This window comes from Guillardia theta (assembly GCF_000315625.1).
Source record: "Guillardia theta CCMP2712 unplaced genomic scaffold GUITHscaffold_7, whole genome shotgun sequence".
NCBI classification, from domain to species: Eukaryota; class Cryptophyceae; order Pyrenomonadales; family Geminigeraceae; genus Guillardia; species Guillardia theta.
In genome coordinates, this window is record NW_005434667.1 from 121,500 (window position 1) to 133,492 (window position 11,993).

At 51.4% G+C, this 11,993-nt stretch overlaps 6 protein-coding genes across 6 annotated transcripts; 2 read left to right on the plus strand and 4 right to left on the minus strand.

Moving 5' to 3' along the window:
- Nucleotides 1-387: 387 nt before the first annotated feature.
- Nucleotides 388-741, minus strand: GUITHDRAFT_55900 (hypothetical protein; the record flags this gene model as incomplete). Its single annotated transcript, XM_005839725.1, has 1 exon — nt 388-741. A coding segment is annotated over one exon (354 nt), but the record flags the coding sequence as incomplete, so codon positions are not given.
- A 534-nt stretch (nt 742-1,275) lies between these two features.
- Nucleotides 1,276-2,486, minus strand: GUITHDRAFT_101254 (hypothetical protein; the record flags this gene model as incomplete). Its single annotated transcript, XM_005839726.1, has 4 exons — nt 1,276-1,565; nt 1,720-1,807; nt 1,949-2,026; nt 2,205-2,486. The coding sequence occupies 4 exons, from the start codon at nt 2,484-2,486 to the stop codon at nt 1,276-1,278; spliced, it is 738 nt and encodes a 245-aa protein (XP_005839783.1).
- A 2,000-nt stretch (nt 2,487-4,486) lies between these two features.
- On the plus strand, nt 4,487-4,702 carry GUITHDRAFT_55523 (hypothetical protein; the record flags this gene model as incomplete). The annotated part of the gene is made up of 1 exon (XM_005839727.1): nt 4,487-4,702. A coding segment is annotated over one exon (216 nt), but the record flags the coding sequence as incomplete, so codon positions are not given.
- Nucleotides 4,703-5,161: 459 nt separating this feature from the next.
- On the minus strand, nt 5,162-5,829 carry GUITHDRAFT_161079 (hypothetical protein; the record flags this gene model as incomplete). The annotated part of the gene is made up of 5 exons (XM_005839728.1): nt 5,162-5,241; nt 5,291-5,498; nt 5,566-5,625; nt 5,668-5,722; nt 5,769-5,829. Coding segments are annotated over 4 exons (185 nt in total), but the record flags the coding sequence as incomplete, so codon positions are not given.
- A 649-nt stretch (nt 5,830-6,478) lies between these two features.
- Nucleotides 6,479-7,909, minus strand: GUITHDRAFT_64797 (hypothetical protein; the record flags this gene model as incomplete). Its single annotated transcript, XM_005839729.1, has 4 exons — nt 6,479-6,612; nt 6,665-7,043; nt 7,101-7,534; nt 7,582-7,909. Coding segments are annotated over 4 exons (1,275 nt in total), but the record flags the coding sequence as incomplete, so codon positions are not given.
- Nucleotides 7,910-11,108: 3,199 nt separating this feature from the next.
- On the plus strand, nt 11,109-11,913 carry GUITHDRAFT_101257 (hypothetical protein; the record flags this gene model as incomplete). The annotated part of the gene is made up of 4 exons (XM_005839730.1): nt 11,109-11,249; nt 11,353-11,437; nt 11,487-11,564; nt 11,618-11,913. 4 exons carry the CDS (start codon nt 11,109-11,111, stop codon nt 11,911-11,913), a joined length of 600 nt encoding a protein of 199 aa, XP_005839787.1.
- Nucleotides 11,914-11,993: the final 80 nt, after the last annotated feature.

An 11,993-nucleotide genomic window follows, 5' to 3' on the forward strand; every position in this document is an offset into this window, starting at 1 on the left:
GGAGATGGTGATGGTGTTCGTCGTGAGGTGGTTGGGAGAGGAAAGGCAGGAGGAGGAGCAGGAGCAGGAGGAGGAGCAGGAGGAGGAGCAGGAGGAGGAGCAGGAGGAGGAGGAAGAGTAGCACCACTCCAGGGTTCGAAGCTTCTTCGTAGGAGATGCGGATAGCGAGAGTGCTCATGTCATGCTTGCTGTGGTCACAAAGATCAGCTCAAGCCTCCTCCACTTGTCCCACCTCCTCCTCCCCACCCTCCTCCTTGCTGATCTCCTCTCTGCCTCTCTGCCTCTCTGCCTCGTGCCTCCTGCTCTTCCTCTTCCTTTCCTTCCTGCTCCTGCTCCTGCTCCTCCCCCCCCCCCCCTCCCTCCTCCTCTTTCAACTGACCCTTGTCGCAGCTGCTCTGCGAGGGCGTCGATGTGCGCGGGGTTGAGAAGCGGCTCGTCTCCCTGCACGTTGATGACGTACTCAAACCTCCAGCTGTCCTCCAGCAGTCTCCAGCCCTCGTACACTCGCTCGGTCCCGCTCCTCCACGAGGAGCGCGTCATGACGGCTCTTCCTCCGAACGACCGCACGTGCTCCATGATCTCCTTGCTGTCTGTTGCCACCACCAGCTCCCTGCATGCTTCCGCATGCCCCGCCCTCCTCCATGTCCTCTCCAGCACCGTCTTGCCTTTGAGCTTTTCCAGCAGCTTGCCGGGGAAGCGCTGAGAGCCGAAACGAGCAGGGATGATGCAGACGATGGCCCCGTTGACCGAGCGAGGAGCAGGTTGAAAGAAGGCAGCGGAGGGGGAGAGAGGAGGGAGAAGGTCAGCGGGAGAGGGAGGGGAGGAGGTAGAGGTCAGGTGAAAGACAAACTGTCCTCCCTTCCAGGTCTCTTCCAAGACTTCTCTAAGCGCAGCATGCTCTGAAGAGGAGGGGAGGACGAAGTTGCTCGGCAGCAGTATAGGGGAGCAGCTCAGCCACCTGGAGAGGAGGAGGGAGAGCAGCTTCTGCTGCAGGGCTAGAGGAGAAGGATGAGATTGGTGGAAGACTCTGCCAACAAGTCCCTCAAGGGGGGAGGAGAAAGAAGAAGAGGCGATCTGAGAAAAATGAACTTTCTCCCACCCTGCTCCTGCTCCTGCTCCTGCTCTTGCTACTTCCCCTCGGAAGCTGAACCCAGAGGAGGAGACGAGGAAATCACATCCTTCCGTCTTGTTTGCCGCACCCTCGTCACAGATCACCTGCCAACTTTCTCATCAGCCAGCAACTTTCGCATCCTGGGACTCACGAGGTCCGTCGGCTCAGCGGTTGACGCGCTCCCTCCCGACAGGGGTTGAGCGAGCAGGCATCTCCTCTCCCTCCCCGACTCCTTCAGCCTCCTCATCGTCTCCGTCACGCTCCTTCCCCCTGGACTCGCTGCTGCCAGCACTCTCAGCATGCTGACCAGCCTGCACAGGAGGGAAGGGACCTTCTCTCCTCGTCTTTTGGCATCTTGTCGCCTCCCCCGTATGCTTCATCGCCGGCAGCTTCCACAGAGCCAGCCTGCGCGCGTGTCCGTAGTGGTTCTGCACCTTCGACTGCTCGTCCTGCCCTGCAGACAGTCGCTGTCATGCAGAGAGATGGAAGGGAACAAGGGGAATGCCGAGCAGGGGAGGGAGGGAGGGAGGGAGGGAGGGAGGGAGGGAGGGAGGGAGGGAGGGAGGGAGGAGGAGGAGGAGGAGGAGGAGGCAGTGGAGGTGTCCGACCTTTCTCGACGACCATCTCAACAGGAGCAGAAAGTTTGAAGGGAGCTTCGAGCAGGTTGATCAGGTGCCAACCCCCGACCTTGATGTCCTGCATCATCATCGTCATCATCGTGGATATCATTGAAGGGTCGTCTCAAGAATTTGTATCATCTCTGCTCTAATGATTTCACTCCTCACTACCATAACCACTTTCTCCTCGTCAACCTCTCACTTTCGTCGCCTTTCTCACCGGCCAATTGCTCGTAAGTTCCTCGTCAAAGTGCGAGAGGAGAAATTTCGACTTGCTCGCGTCGAAATTTTTCAAAGCCTGAGCGCACAAATCAAACATTGTAGCTAGATGAAGATAATTACAATAAGGGTGATTGATGATGATGATGATGATGATGATGATGATGATGATGATGATGATGATGATGATGATGATGATGTTGTTGTTGTTGTTGTTGTTGTTGATGATGATGATGATGATGATGATCGCATATCACCTGTACAGCGTCGAAAACAGGCAGGTGAAAGAGAGTATCACGGCAGACGATCAGATCAAAAGATCGGCCGATAGGCTCCCTGACGATATCCATTGTCTGAACCATCCACGGAAGATGAAAAGTCAAGGAACAAGTAACGTTCACAACAACAACACTCCTCTGCACCTCGAATCTCATCTTCTTCCACTCTTTGAATTGCTTCTTGTTGTTCTCAATCAGCTCCGGAACGATGTCAACACCAACATATTCAACATTTCTCAACTCCTCCACGTGCTTCTGCATCTTGAATCAAACATGTCTCAACACACTTCACCCAAACCTGCCAGTTCAGATCCCCACAACCAGCATCCAGCACCGATGTGATGTTGTACCTGCTCTTCAGAGTTCAGTCCAAGGAACCAAAGGCTCAATCAGTCATCAACACAAGAAGTCAGCAACACAGCAAGATAGCAGGACAGGAAGACAGGCAGACAGGCAGACAGTAGGACAGGAAGTCAGCAAGACAAGAAGGCAACCGTTTTATGACGTCAGCGAGGAACGATCTTGAGGTGTTTGTACGAGATAGAAAGGAACCTGTTCGCCACATCCATATCATCGACATCTCCCCCCGTCGTTGCTCAAGGAACTACAACGAACCTGGCCCTGATCGTGATTCTCTCGTGCCTTCCAGCTCTGAATCCCATCCGTACGTGTTGTAGACATGCTGGAACACTCGTCTCCGCTCCTCTTCCCTAATCCTGTCTTCTCCTCCGCCCTCGCTGCATGCCGACTTGAAACTGACCCACACTGACGACCCCTCTCCCTCCACCTGCGACGGTGTTGATCAGTCCCTCATGCTAACCGTCGCTCCTACCTTCCATCCTTCCTCATCGACCAGCACAACTTCCACGAAGTGCCATTGCCCGCAGCGTCTGCCCTCCCCAAGAGGAACTTTTCCTATGAACTCGTTTCCTGCATGAGGCAGCGATTCTGACTGGACGAACACCCCGTCAAGGTAGAGGGCAAACCCTCCTCTGTATGATGAAGACGACGAGTCCTCGCCCTCTCCCACATTCCCTGCTCCGATCCTGAACTCGACCTGACCACGTTCGTCCAGCAGCAGCTCTTCTCCCTCCTGGGGACTGATGATTCGGACAGGAGGGAGGGATACAGCGGAGGAAGCCAACTCTTCACCAACAAGAGCATCGCAGGAGCACAGGGACAGGAGGAGGAGGAGGAGGTGATAGGGTAGCCGTACAGCCATAGTCGTGTTCCCCCCGACACAGAATTGAGGCGGGCCCAATGACTGAGGGGGGGATTATGACTTGTGTAGAGGAGCGGTGGGGTGGGTGGGGGTGGACATTCAGGGGTACTAGGAGTAGGAAGAGGGGGTCATTGGGGACACAGGCCCCCCTCAGAATGTTTTACATTTGGATTAATAATCTGAAAGGAACCTTTGTTTTTGAAAATTCATCACTTAATTTCATGAGGACACGTCCAATAGCTCTTCCATCACATTCTTTAACCGGCAGGGTGTTTTCGATCTCATCCTTTGTACAAATTTCCAATTTTTTCTTCAATATTCCTCAGGTGATGTTGGTGTAATTACGAAATAACAATGCATAAATACGATTTTTACCAAATATTATGAAATTATTGTACCCCTTTTATAAATTCTTCAATACTAGCAGAGGACGCAGGGCGCGCGCATGCACGGAAGGGAAAAGAAATGGCATGGGAGAATGAGGAGGAGGAGGAGGAGGAGAGGAGGAGAAAAGATATTATCGTGTTAGAAGAATGGTTTCAGGTATGATGAGGAGGAACGAAGATGAAACTGTGTCGACGTTGTGGATGGGGTGAGGCTGGAAATTTAGGATCGTGCAGAGCGCGGGAAATTTTGGCGGTGAATCGACGAGTGGATAGGCGGAAGATACAGTGGATGTTGTAGACTTGGAAGGTGGGTATGTTATAATCATCAAGAAATCCCGATTCACGAAAATCTTGTAGTGTAGTAAGTGGAGTAGCAACTTTCTGAAGGGGTTCTTGTTTTGTCACGGAGAATCCCGAGCGGTGCTTGAGTTGTCGCGCTTCTGACCGTCTCTTGCAGGCAGGAGTGTGGTAGAGCGTGGGAGAAGACCCGAGAGTGAATCAGCACGTGGACTGGCTGAGCAACGATGCCTCGCTCGCCCTCACGTAGTCGATCGCCGAATCGCTCCAGCTCCAGGGGGAGGGATAGAACTAAGAGGTCTAAGTCACCTGTCTCGAGGAAGCGGGAGTCGACTCCGACGCTTGCCAAGGTCACGGTTGAGAACCTGACAAGGAATGTGGGAGAGGCTCACTTGAAGGAGATCTTCGAGTCTTTCGGCAAGATCAAGACCTCCAGCCTCGATTTCAGCGAGCGGTCCAACCTGCCCACCGGGACAGGTTTCGTGGAGTATGAGAAGCGCGAGGAGGCGGAGGAGGCAATCGCGGCCATGGATGGCTCTCAGATCGATGGGAACGTGGTCTCGGTGCGCTTCATGAGCTCGGCTCCTAAGCGAAGGGCAAGCCCTCCGAACCGTCACAGCCCCCCACGGAGAAACTCTCCTCGACAAGGTGGTGGCAGGGGCCCGCCGCCACGCAGAATGTCTCCTCCTCGCAGGGGAGGACCTCCTGGCAGGAGACCTTCACCTCCTCTCAGACGTCGCAGCCCTCCCGGTCGCAGCCCCCCTGGTCGTTATCGTGGGCCTGGAGGGCCTGGAAGGAGCCCCATCAGGAGGAGGAGCAGGAGTCCCATTCGAAGGTGTCTGTTCCTCATAGCTGTTTGACTCCCTGACAATCTCGCAGACGAAGCCCCTCGCCCAGGGGAAGGTATCGCCCTCGACGCTCCCGCTCCCGCTCCCGCTCCCGCTCCAGAAGGTCCAGCCGTTCCAGGTCCAGGGGCAGAAGGTGATTCAACTGACCTCATGGTCTGGCGTGTGGTGAATCCTCATACTCGCAGGCGATCTCGCTCCTCCTCTCGCTCTTCTCGTTCCTCGTACTCCTCCTCCTCAAGGTCTCGATCCAGAAGCAGATCCAGGTTTGTCTCGTCGATTCGCCGGATGTTTGGTCAATGACTCGTCGTGTAGGAGAGGAAACCGTTCGAGATCTCGGTCTGGTGGAAACAAGAAGAGGTAAACTCTACCTTAGCTTCAAGATGACAATCAAGAAACGGAATGGAGCCGAAGATGAGACGGAACCCTCTACATTTTTCCTACTGAGACATCTATATAAAATAGTGCCAATCCCTTCGATGCGCCGTTGTGGATTGGTAGCGAATCCCTCCCATTAGATTTCCTATGAAACACGTTTGTATCATGTCACGCTGACAACAAGACTTGAGTAGCAAGCAATGTTTCCTCACCAGCTGATCGGTGTCGTCGTCGTCCAGTAGCGACGATGCCAGGGATTTGTTCTCGAAGAGCTACAGGCCGTTAGAGAAGGAAGTTGAGCATTGGCACCTTACCTTGTGCGAGAAGAAGCTACCAGCAAGCTTGTTACCAGCCAAAGGTTTCAGATTTCTGCAAGAATCTCTCACTGACAAACATGTTGCCACTTTCGACTCACAATCCATGTCTTGCGATTGCCCCTAACGCATTCAAGTTGCCTGGAGTCCCTTTCTCTTGTGCTGTACACAATGATCAGCTCTCAATATCACTTCAACAGTTTGAACCTTCAGAGCCTTGAGGCTTTTCAAGCATTGCAGCAGACGAGGGGAAGAGACCTTTCGTCGGCAATGAAGTCGTTATTCCTTCAGCTAGCGAGGTGTTGGCAGATATCGGCCTGGCCACGTCACCGGATGGTCTGTTAGGCTCGCTCGAATTCTTTTGCGATGCGAAAGAGTAGTCTTTTCTACAGAAAATGGCATCATCCTCGTCCAAACACTCATCTTCCATGCTCTGCAGCAAAATTCTTTTCTTGTTTGGTCCAAAGTTGAAAATCTGATCTATTCGATCCAGGTGTTCCGATTTCCGCTTCTCATTAGCATGGCCTATGGGGATATTCTCTTTCAAAACTGTAGGGAATGCGCTTCGAAAGAGATTTGTCTTCAGGCCAGGCTGAGATGCGAGAGTCTTCGTCACTTCTTTTGAAGAATTAGAGGAAAGTGTCAAAGTGCAAGGTGGAAACGTTTCAGAAGCTCTGACCCCTTCAGTCTGTGACGGATCCTTTGGCACTTCCATGCTGTGCTGAGAAGTCTCGACGTCTCCCTCACCTACACAAGAATTGCTCTGCTTTGATGGAGCCGGTTCTTGCGCTTGTTCGTCCAATTCACTCATTTCACCCCATGTGCTTCCTACACTGAATTTGATTCTCATGGGCACGTGGAGCGTCGTGCTCTCTGTCATGCCTCTGTTGATAATCTTTGTAAACTTAGGTAGTTGATCCTTCGGTAGTTCGAATACAAGCTCATCTGAAAGAGACGTCAGCTGACATTGCGTGAAACACAACCCATCGGAACTCACCATGAATTTGAAGGCACAATCTACAAGTCTCTGCCAACCCCTGTTTCTTGAGATCCAGCAAAATGAACTTCATGGCCCTTTTGATGATGTCTGCAGCAGTGCCTTGGATCACGGTATTTACTGCTTGTCGCTCAGCATATGCCCGTTTTGCACTGTTCTCCGGGCCATTGAGAGATATGTCTGCAAGTGGTCTTTGTCGCCCTGATAGGGTCACAGCATAACCTCTACTTTTGACAATATTTCGACAGGATGATTGAAATTCTTTGACTTTTGGGAAAGCAGAATAGAATGTTGAGATGTGTCTTGATGCTTCTTGCTCAGATAGACCTAACCTTGCTGCCAGGCTTTTACAGCCAAGCCCGTAAAGCAAGCCAAGAACCTGTATTTCAATTCAAAGGGACAGAAACAAAATGCAAAGGAGAGCGAATCCACATACCACAGTCTTGAATGTCGACCTTTCCTGTGTCGTGATGCTATCAAATGGTTTTTTCAATACATGACTTGCAATTCCTGTGTAAGGACAATTGTTTTCACTCAGCAGCTTGATCAAAGAGGGGTCATTGCAGAAATGTGCCATGATCCTTAGCTCACATTGTACGTAGTCTGCAGCCAATAAGACGTTTTCGTTCCTTGCAACAAACGCATTTCGTATGTTTAATTCCTTGGTCATGTCTTGTCTGTTTCCAAAGCGAATGGAGTCTGCCTTTGGAACGTTCTGTAAATTCGGATCTGAGCTGGACAGCCGTCCTGTGCAAGTCGAAATTTGACTCCAAGAGGAAAATATCGAGCTGACTGTATTTCCCTGTGGGCATTTCACAGCACGATCACACAGGGGAACCACAAAGCCTTGCAGCATTTTGCAGATGTGTCCTGGCAAGAGAATATCAGTAGAGATCAGACACGGCACAGAGCAGTACGATGTTCGAGTATGATTGCAGGTAGCGGATGAAGATTGATCAAAGATTGCAAAGTTTCTTCGTTTGTTGAGTATTGTTGATTGGCGCCTTTGAACTTCATTGTAGAATTGTTGTTTAGATTAGGCGGTGGCAACTTTAACTCTTCAAAAAGAACAGAGCAAAGCTGTTGAGGGGAGCTTAAAAGGACGGGATGACCTACAAGTTTTGTGGCTTCTTCCTCCAATTCGATGAGCTTCCTTTCCATCTTGCGTTTCTGATCTAATAGCTGTAGGGGAGAAAAACCAATTCCGTTCATTTCCATGAGGCAAAGGACAAGAATGAAATCCATCTCTTCTTTTGTTGCGTTAGCCATTTCACGCATCATCAGTCGTGAATGGACCTCCTTGCCTATGGATAGGCATGTTGAAAGGTTACCAAAAATGTTGAATTCGCTCTCAGCATCGTCTTCAGAAACATCACAATCTGGCAAATATTTGTCTGCTAATTGCGTGACATCAATCTTATCGAAATTGCAGTCAGGGTCCATCAGCCAATGCCCTACTGATAAACAAAAGATTTCAGTTCCCAAAATGCCATGAGAATCAATTTTGGGAAGAATGTGCAGCAAACTGGCTTTGACATTGTAACTGTAAATTCGGCATTTTGTTTGTGGACTGAACACTTTCTGCAGAAAAAGAGTCCTATCCTGCAAAGTATTGTAGTATCTAATTTCGTCCCTCAACGGAACTAAGATTCGTTTCAGCTTTGGTTCCAATTTGTCTCCGGCGACGTAGAAGAGGATTGCGAGGCACGATCTTGTTTCGCTTTTTTTGTATGAGTTCCGTATATCCGTTTCAAAATTATCGTACAGAATCCCAAATGAAATCGCAGGAGACTGGTGAAAACTTTGATATATATCCTCGAGTCGTTCTGCACTTACCATGCCAATATTTGTGCAGAACTTGTTCAAGTCCTCCAACTGTTGCCTGATGTCAAGGTTTGGAGCTTGCGACTTGGATTTCACACTTTGTTTCTTCCCCAGAAGTTCTGTACACATTTTCTTCGTTTTTGACGAAATGTTGGGCTGGGTAGTATGATTCTTGCTATTGACTTTGTCACATTTGGCCTTCGTATGTCCCGATTGCCCGCACTCTGAACATTTCTTCTTTGATTTTGATTTTGATTTGGAGCTTGACAGGTCTGGCGTTGAATTTTTACTTGGCACACCTGATCGTTTCGAATTATGGGAGTCTACGTTGAATGTTTCCAGATCACGTTGCATTGAAATAGAGACTGCACATCGCTCCCACGGATCGGCTGTTTGAGAGTAAACTTGGCCAAGGGTTGGCTGAAAAACGTTTGACTTGGTTGAAGACGCATTTGCAGCATTGCGGAAGACATCTTCGTAGTGGTTAGACGGCAACTCTATCAAGTCTCTGTCAACATGGTCTGTCTCATTTTGCATTTCATCATTATCGGGTAATCCTTCCAAGTTTGAGGCCTTTGCGGCAACATCACTAATTTCTTGGCCTGCATTGAACTAAAATCAAGGATGTGCAAGTGTTGAACATGTCAAAACAGATGGAGTGAGCAAAGGAAGAGAAATGAAGAATTCTGCATCTGTGTTCTAGAACAGAGACTCACATTCATCGCCATCGCTGGCTGCATGTTCTTCATCCGACTCGTCTTCCGATATGTCGAAGTTGGGGATTATGCTCTGAGATCTGGATGCATGCTGCTGAGAGCTCGAGCTCGACGCCTTGGAGTTTGAAAGCTCCTGACTGCCCGCAGATCCTGCACATGGAGTGTCAGGAAGAATCATGACGTTGTTGATCACCATTGACACGAAAGAAGGCAGATGCCGCATCCTCGAGCCGTTGAGAGCAGTTGTTGTCTTGGAACAAGGAGGAATGGAACTCTATCGAAGAATACTTCTCCAACCCCTGCCAGTCTCTAAAGAACGTCGATCGGAAGTGGTTCGGATCCGGCGGACGAGGTTTCCAACGGAAGCATGTCATTACAGCAAGCTGCGTCGCGGAATGTGCTCAGCAGGAGTACGAGATTATGTTGAAGAATGGTTGCGCTCGTGGACCTCTCACCATGTTGCATCCGCTTCTAGCATGTCCCTTGCCTCCCGCTCTGCCGCCATCATCTCCCATTCTTCGCTCCCCTGCCCCCCTGCCGCCGACATGCAAAGCAGAAAAGCGCGCGAAACTTTATCGGAAGAACCCTGTGCGAAAGAGGGCGATGAAACACATATGCGGGGATGAGGGTAAATAAGTGACCCCTGTGATTGGACTCGGTCGCCAGGTTGGCGATGGCGACAGATCAGGTGAGATGAGAGTCTCGCAGAAGAACGGAGGAAGGGAGATGGAAGGGAGAGGAGGAGTCAGAGGACAAGGACGAAGATAGAAGAACTGGACGGAGTACAAGCAATAGAAGCACTGTAGTCCTTGGGGATGTTGTAAACAGATCCTTGCAAGATAACATTCCATCTGTTTCTGCCTTCCTCTCACTCTCTCGTTCAGCTCCAGGCAGCCCATCGACTCGTTTGGGTTTCCTTGCAGGATGTGGGCCTAGAAGGTTTCACCGACCGACTAGTCAAACTCTTCGCCGTGTCCAGGCTAGAGGACGTCCGAAGGCTGTGGCGGGTTGGGCAAGACAGCATCAGCCTGTTCCGTCTCAGCAAGGTTGGTATGACCATGGCAGAGCAGCGCAGGTTCCTCAGGCACTGCAAGCGCATCCTGCACAGAGGTCCCTCCTCCTTGCTGCGAGATTTCAGATTGATGACCGTCGGACCTTGAGCTTGCAGATGATCAGGAGACAGTCAACCAGACCGTGTCCTCCTCTCCCAGACGCTATACGCCCCCCCGAGGGAGGATGGCTATCGCCACGTTCAACGACATGTACTCTCCGAGTTATCCCAGTGGATCGCAGGTAGGCGATCTACTTTCCCTCCTCCTCCACAGCATCTTCCTCCTCCCTACCTTCTCACGACCTCTTCCTCCACGTCCTCGTGCTCTTAGCTCTTGCACTTCGTCCTCCCCTCCCCTTCTCCTAGCTTGAATGTTGTTCCTCCTTTACCTCCTCCATGCTCACATTTAGATGACAGACGGAACGCAAGCATCGACCAGTGCTGTCAAATAGTTCGAACACGCAAGTGCCACGAGAAAATTCGAGTCCTCTCAGAGACGGCAGGAGATTTCTGAGGAAAGGCGGATTGGTAGCTCGACTCCTCCTCCTCCTCCTCCTCCTCCTCCTCCTCCTCCTCCTCCTCCTCCTCCTCCTCCTCCTCCTCCTCCTCCTCCTCCTCCTCCTCCTCCTCCTCCTTGTTTCCTTGATCCTTCATCGCCTCCTCTTCGTGCTTCGTCCTCATGTCCCTCGTCCTCCTACCTCTTCCTTCCTCTTGACCTCCTTGCACGCAGGAAGATGTCGGGACCAACCATGAGGAGCATAAGCCTTCTCCTCCCGTGCAGACGCAGAAACCGACAGAGGAGGAGAGGAGGGAGACGGCAACTGAACTTGTTATTCCTGATAATGTCATCTATATGCAAGCCAGAGCCCAGCAGTTCCTCTTCGATAGCAAAACGATGATGCTGCGAGCCACGTCTCCCGGTCCTCTAGCGCGAACCTCGCCCAAGTTAGACAGCCCTCCTCCTGCCATGGCGGATGCGAAGTTGCTCGAGATGGTGAGGGAGCGAGAGAGGAGAGAGGGGAGCAGAGGAGAGGGGAAAGAATGGAAGAAGGGGAGAGGAGGAGAGAAGGGAAGAGTGGTGATGCTGAACTACTCAGAGAAAGCAAAACGGAATTGAAGATGCGAAACTCCGGGCGCTGGAGGAAAGGATCACTTCACTTGAGAATCGTAGGGGGGAGGCAGGTGGGACTGAACTGAGCGTGAGCTGCTTGTGGTTGACATGCTCTGACAGCACAACCCATGGAAGCTCCAGAACTTCAACAGAACGCTGAAGAATCTGACATGATGGAAGACGACATGTCCAGCAAAGGTGCGGCGAGCTCGTTAAACCTGCGACCTTCTGACGGCGATCCTCTACCTCAGACGTAGTCATGCAGAGCAGGGAGCCCGACAGGTCGGGAGTGAGTGAAATCAGCAGCCTCAACGTATCCAAGAACACTCTCACCCCAGAGATCTCCACAGAGACGACGCATGAGACGTCACAGGACGACAAACTGGGTGATCAGACCTGGCCGGACCCTCCCGTCCCCAACGCCCCTCTTGCCCTCAGTCTCCACTTCGCCGCCAAAGTCCCGCGGCTCGACTTGAACAGGATGAGACCCTCGCCTGCTGAACCAAGCGCCACGTTCTCCCCACGGAGCCAGACGATTACAGAGTGAGTCTCCTCCTTCTGCTCCTCCTCCTGCTCCTCTTCTCCTTCCTCCTGCTCCTCCCTTCCTCTTGTCCCGCCCCCCCCCCC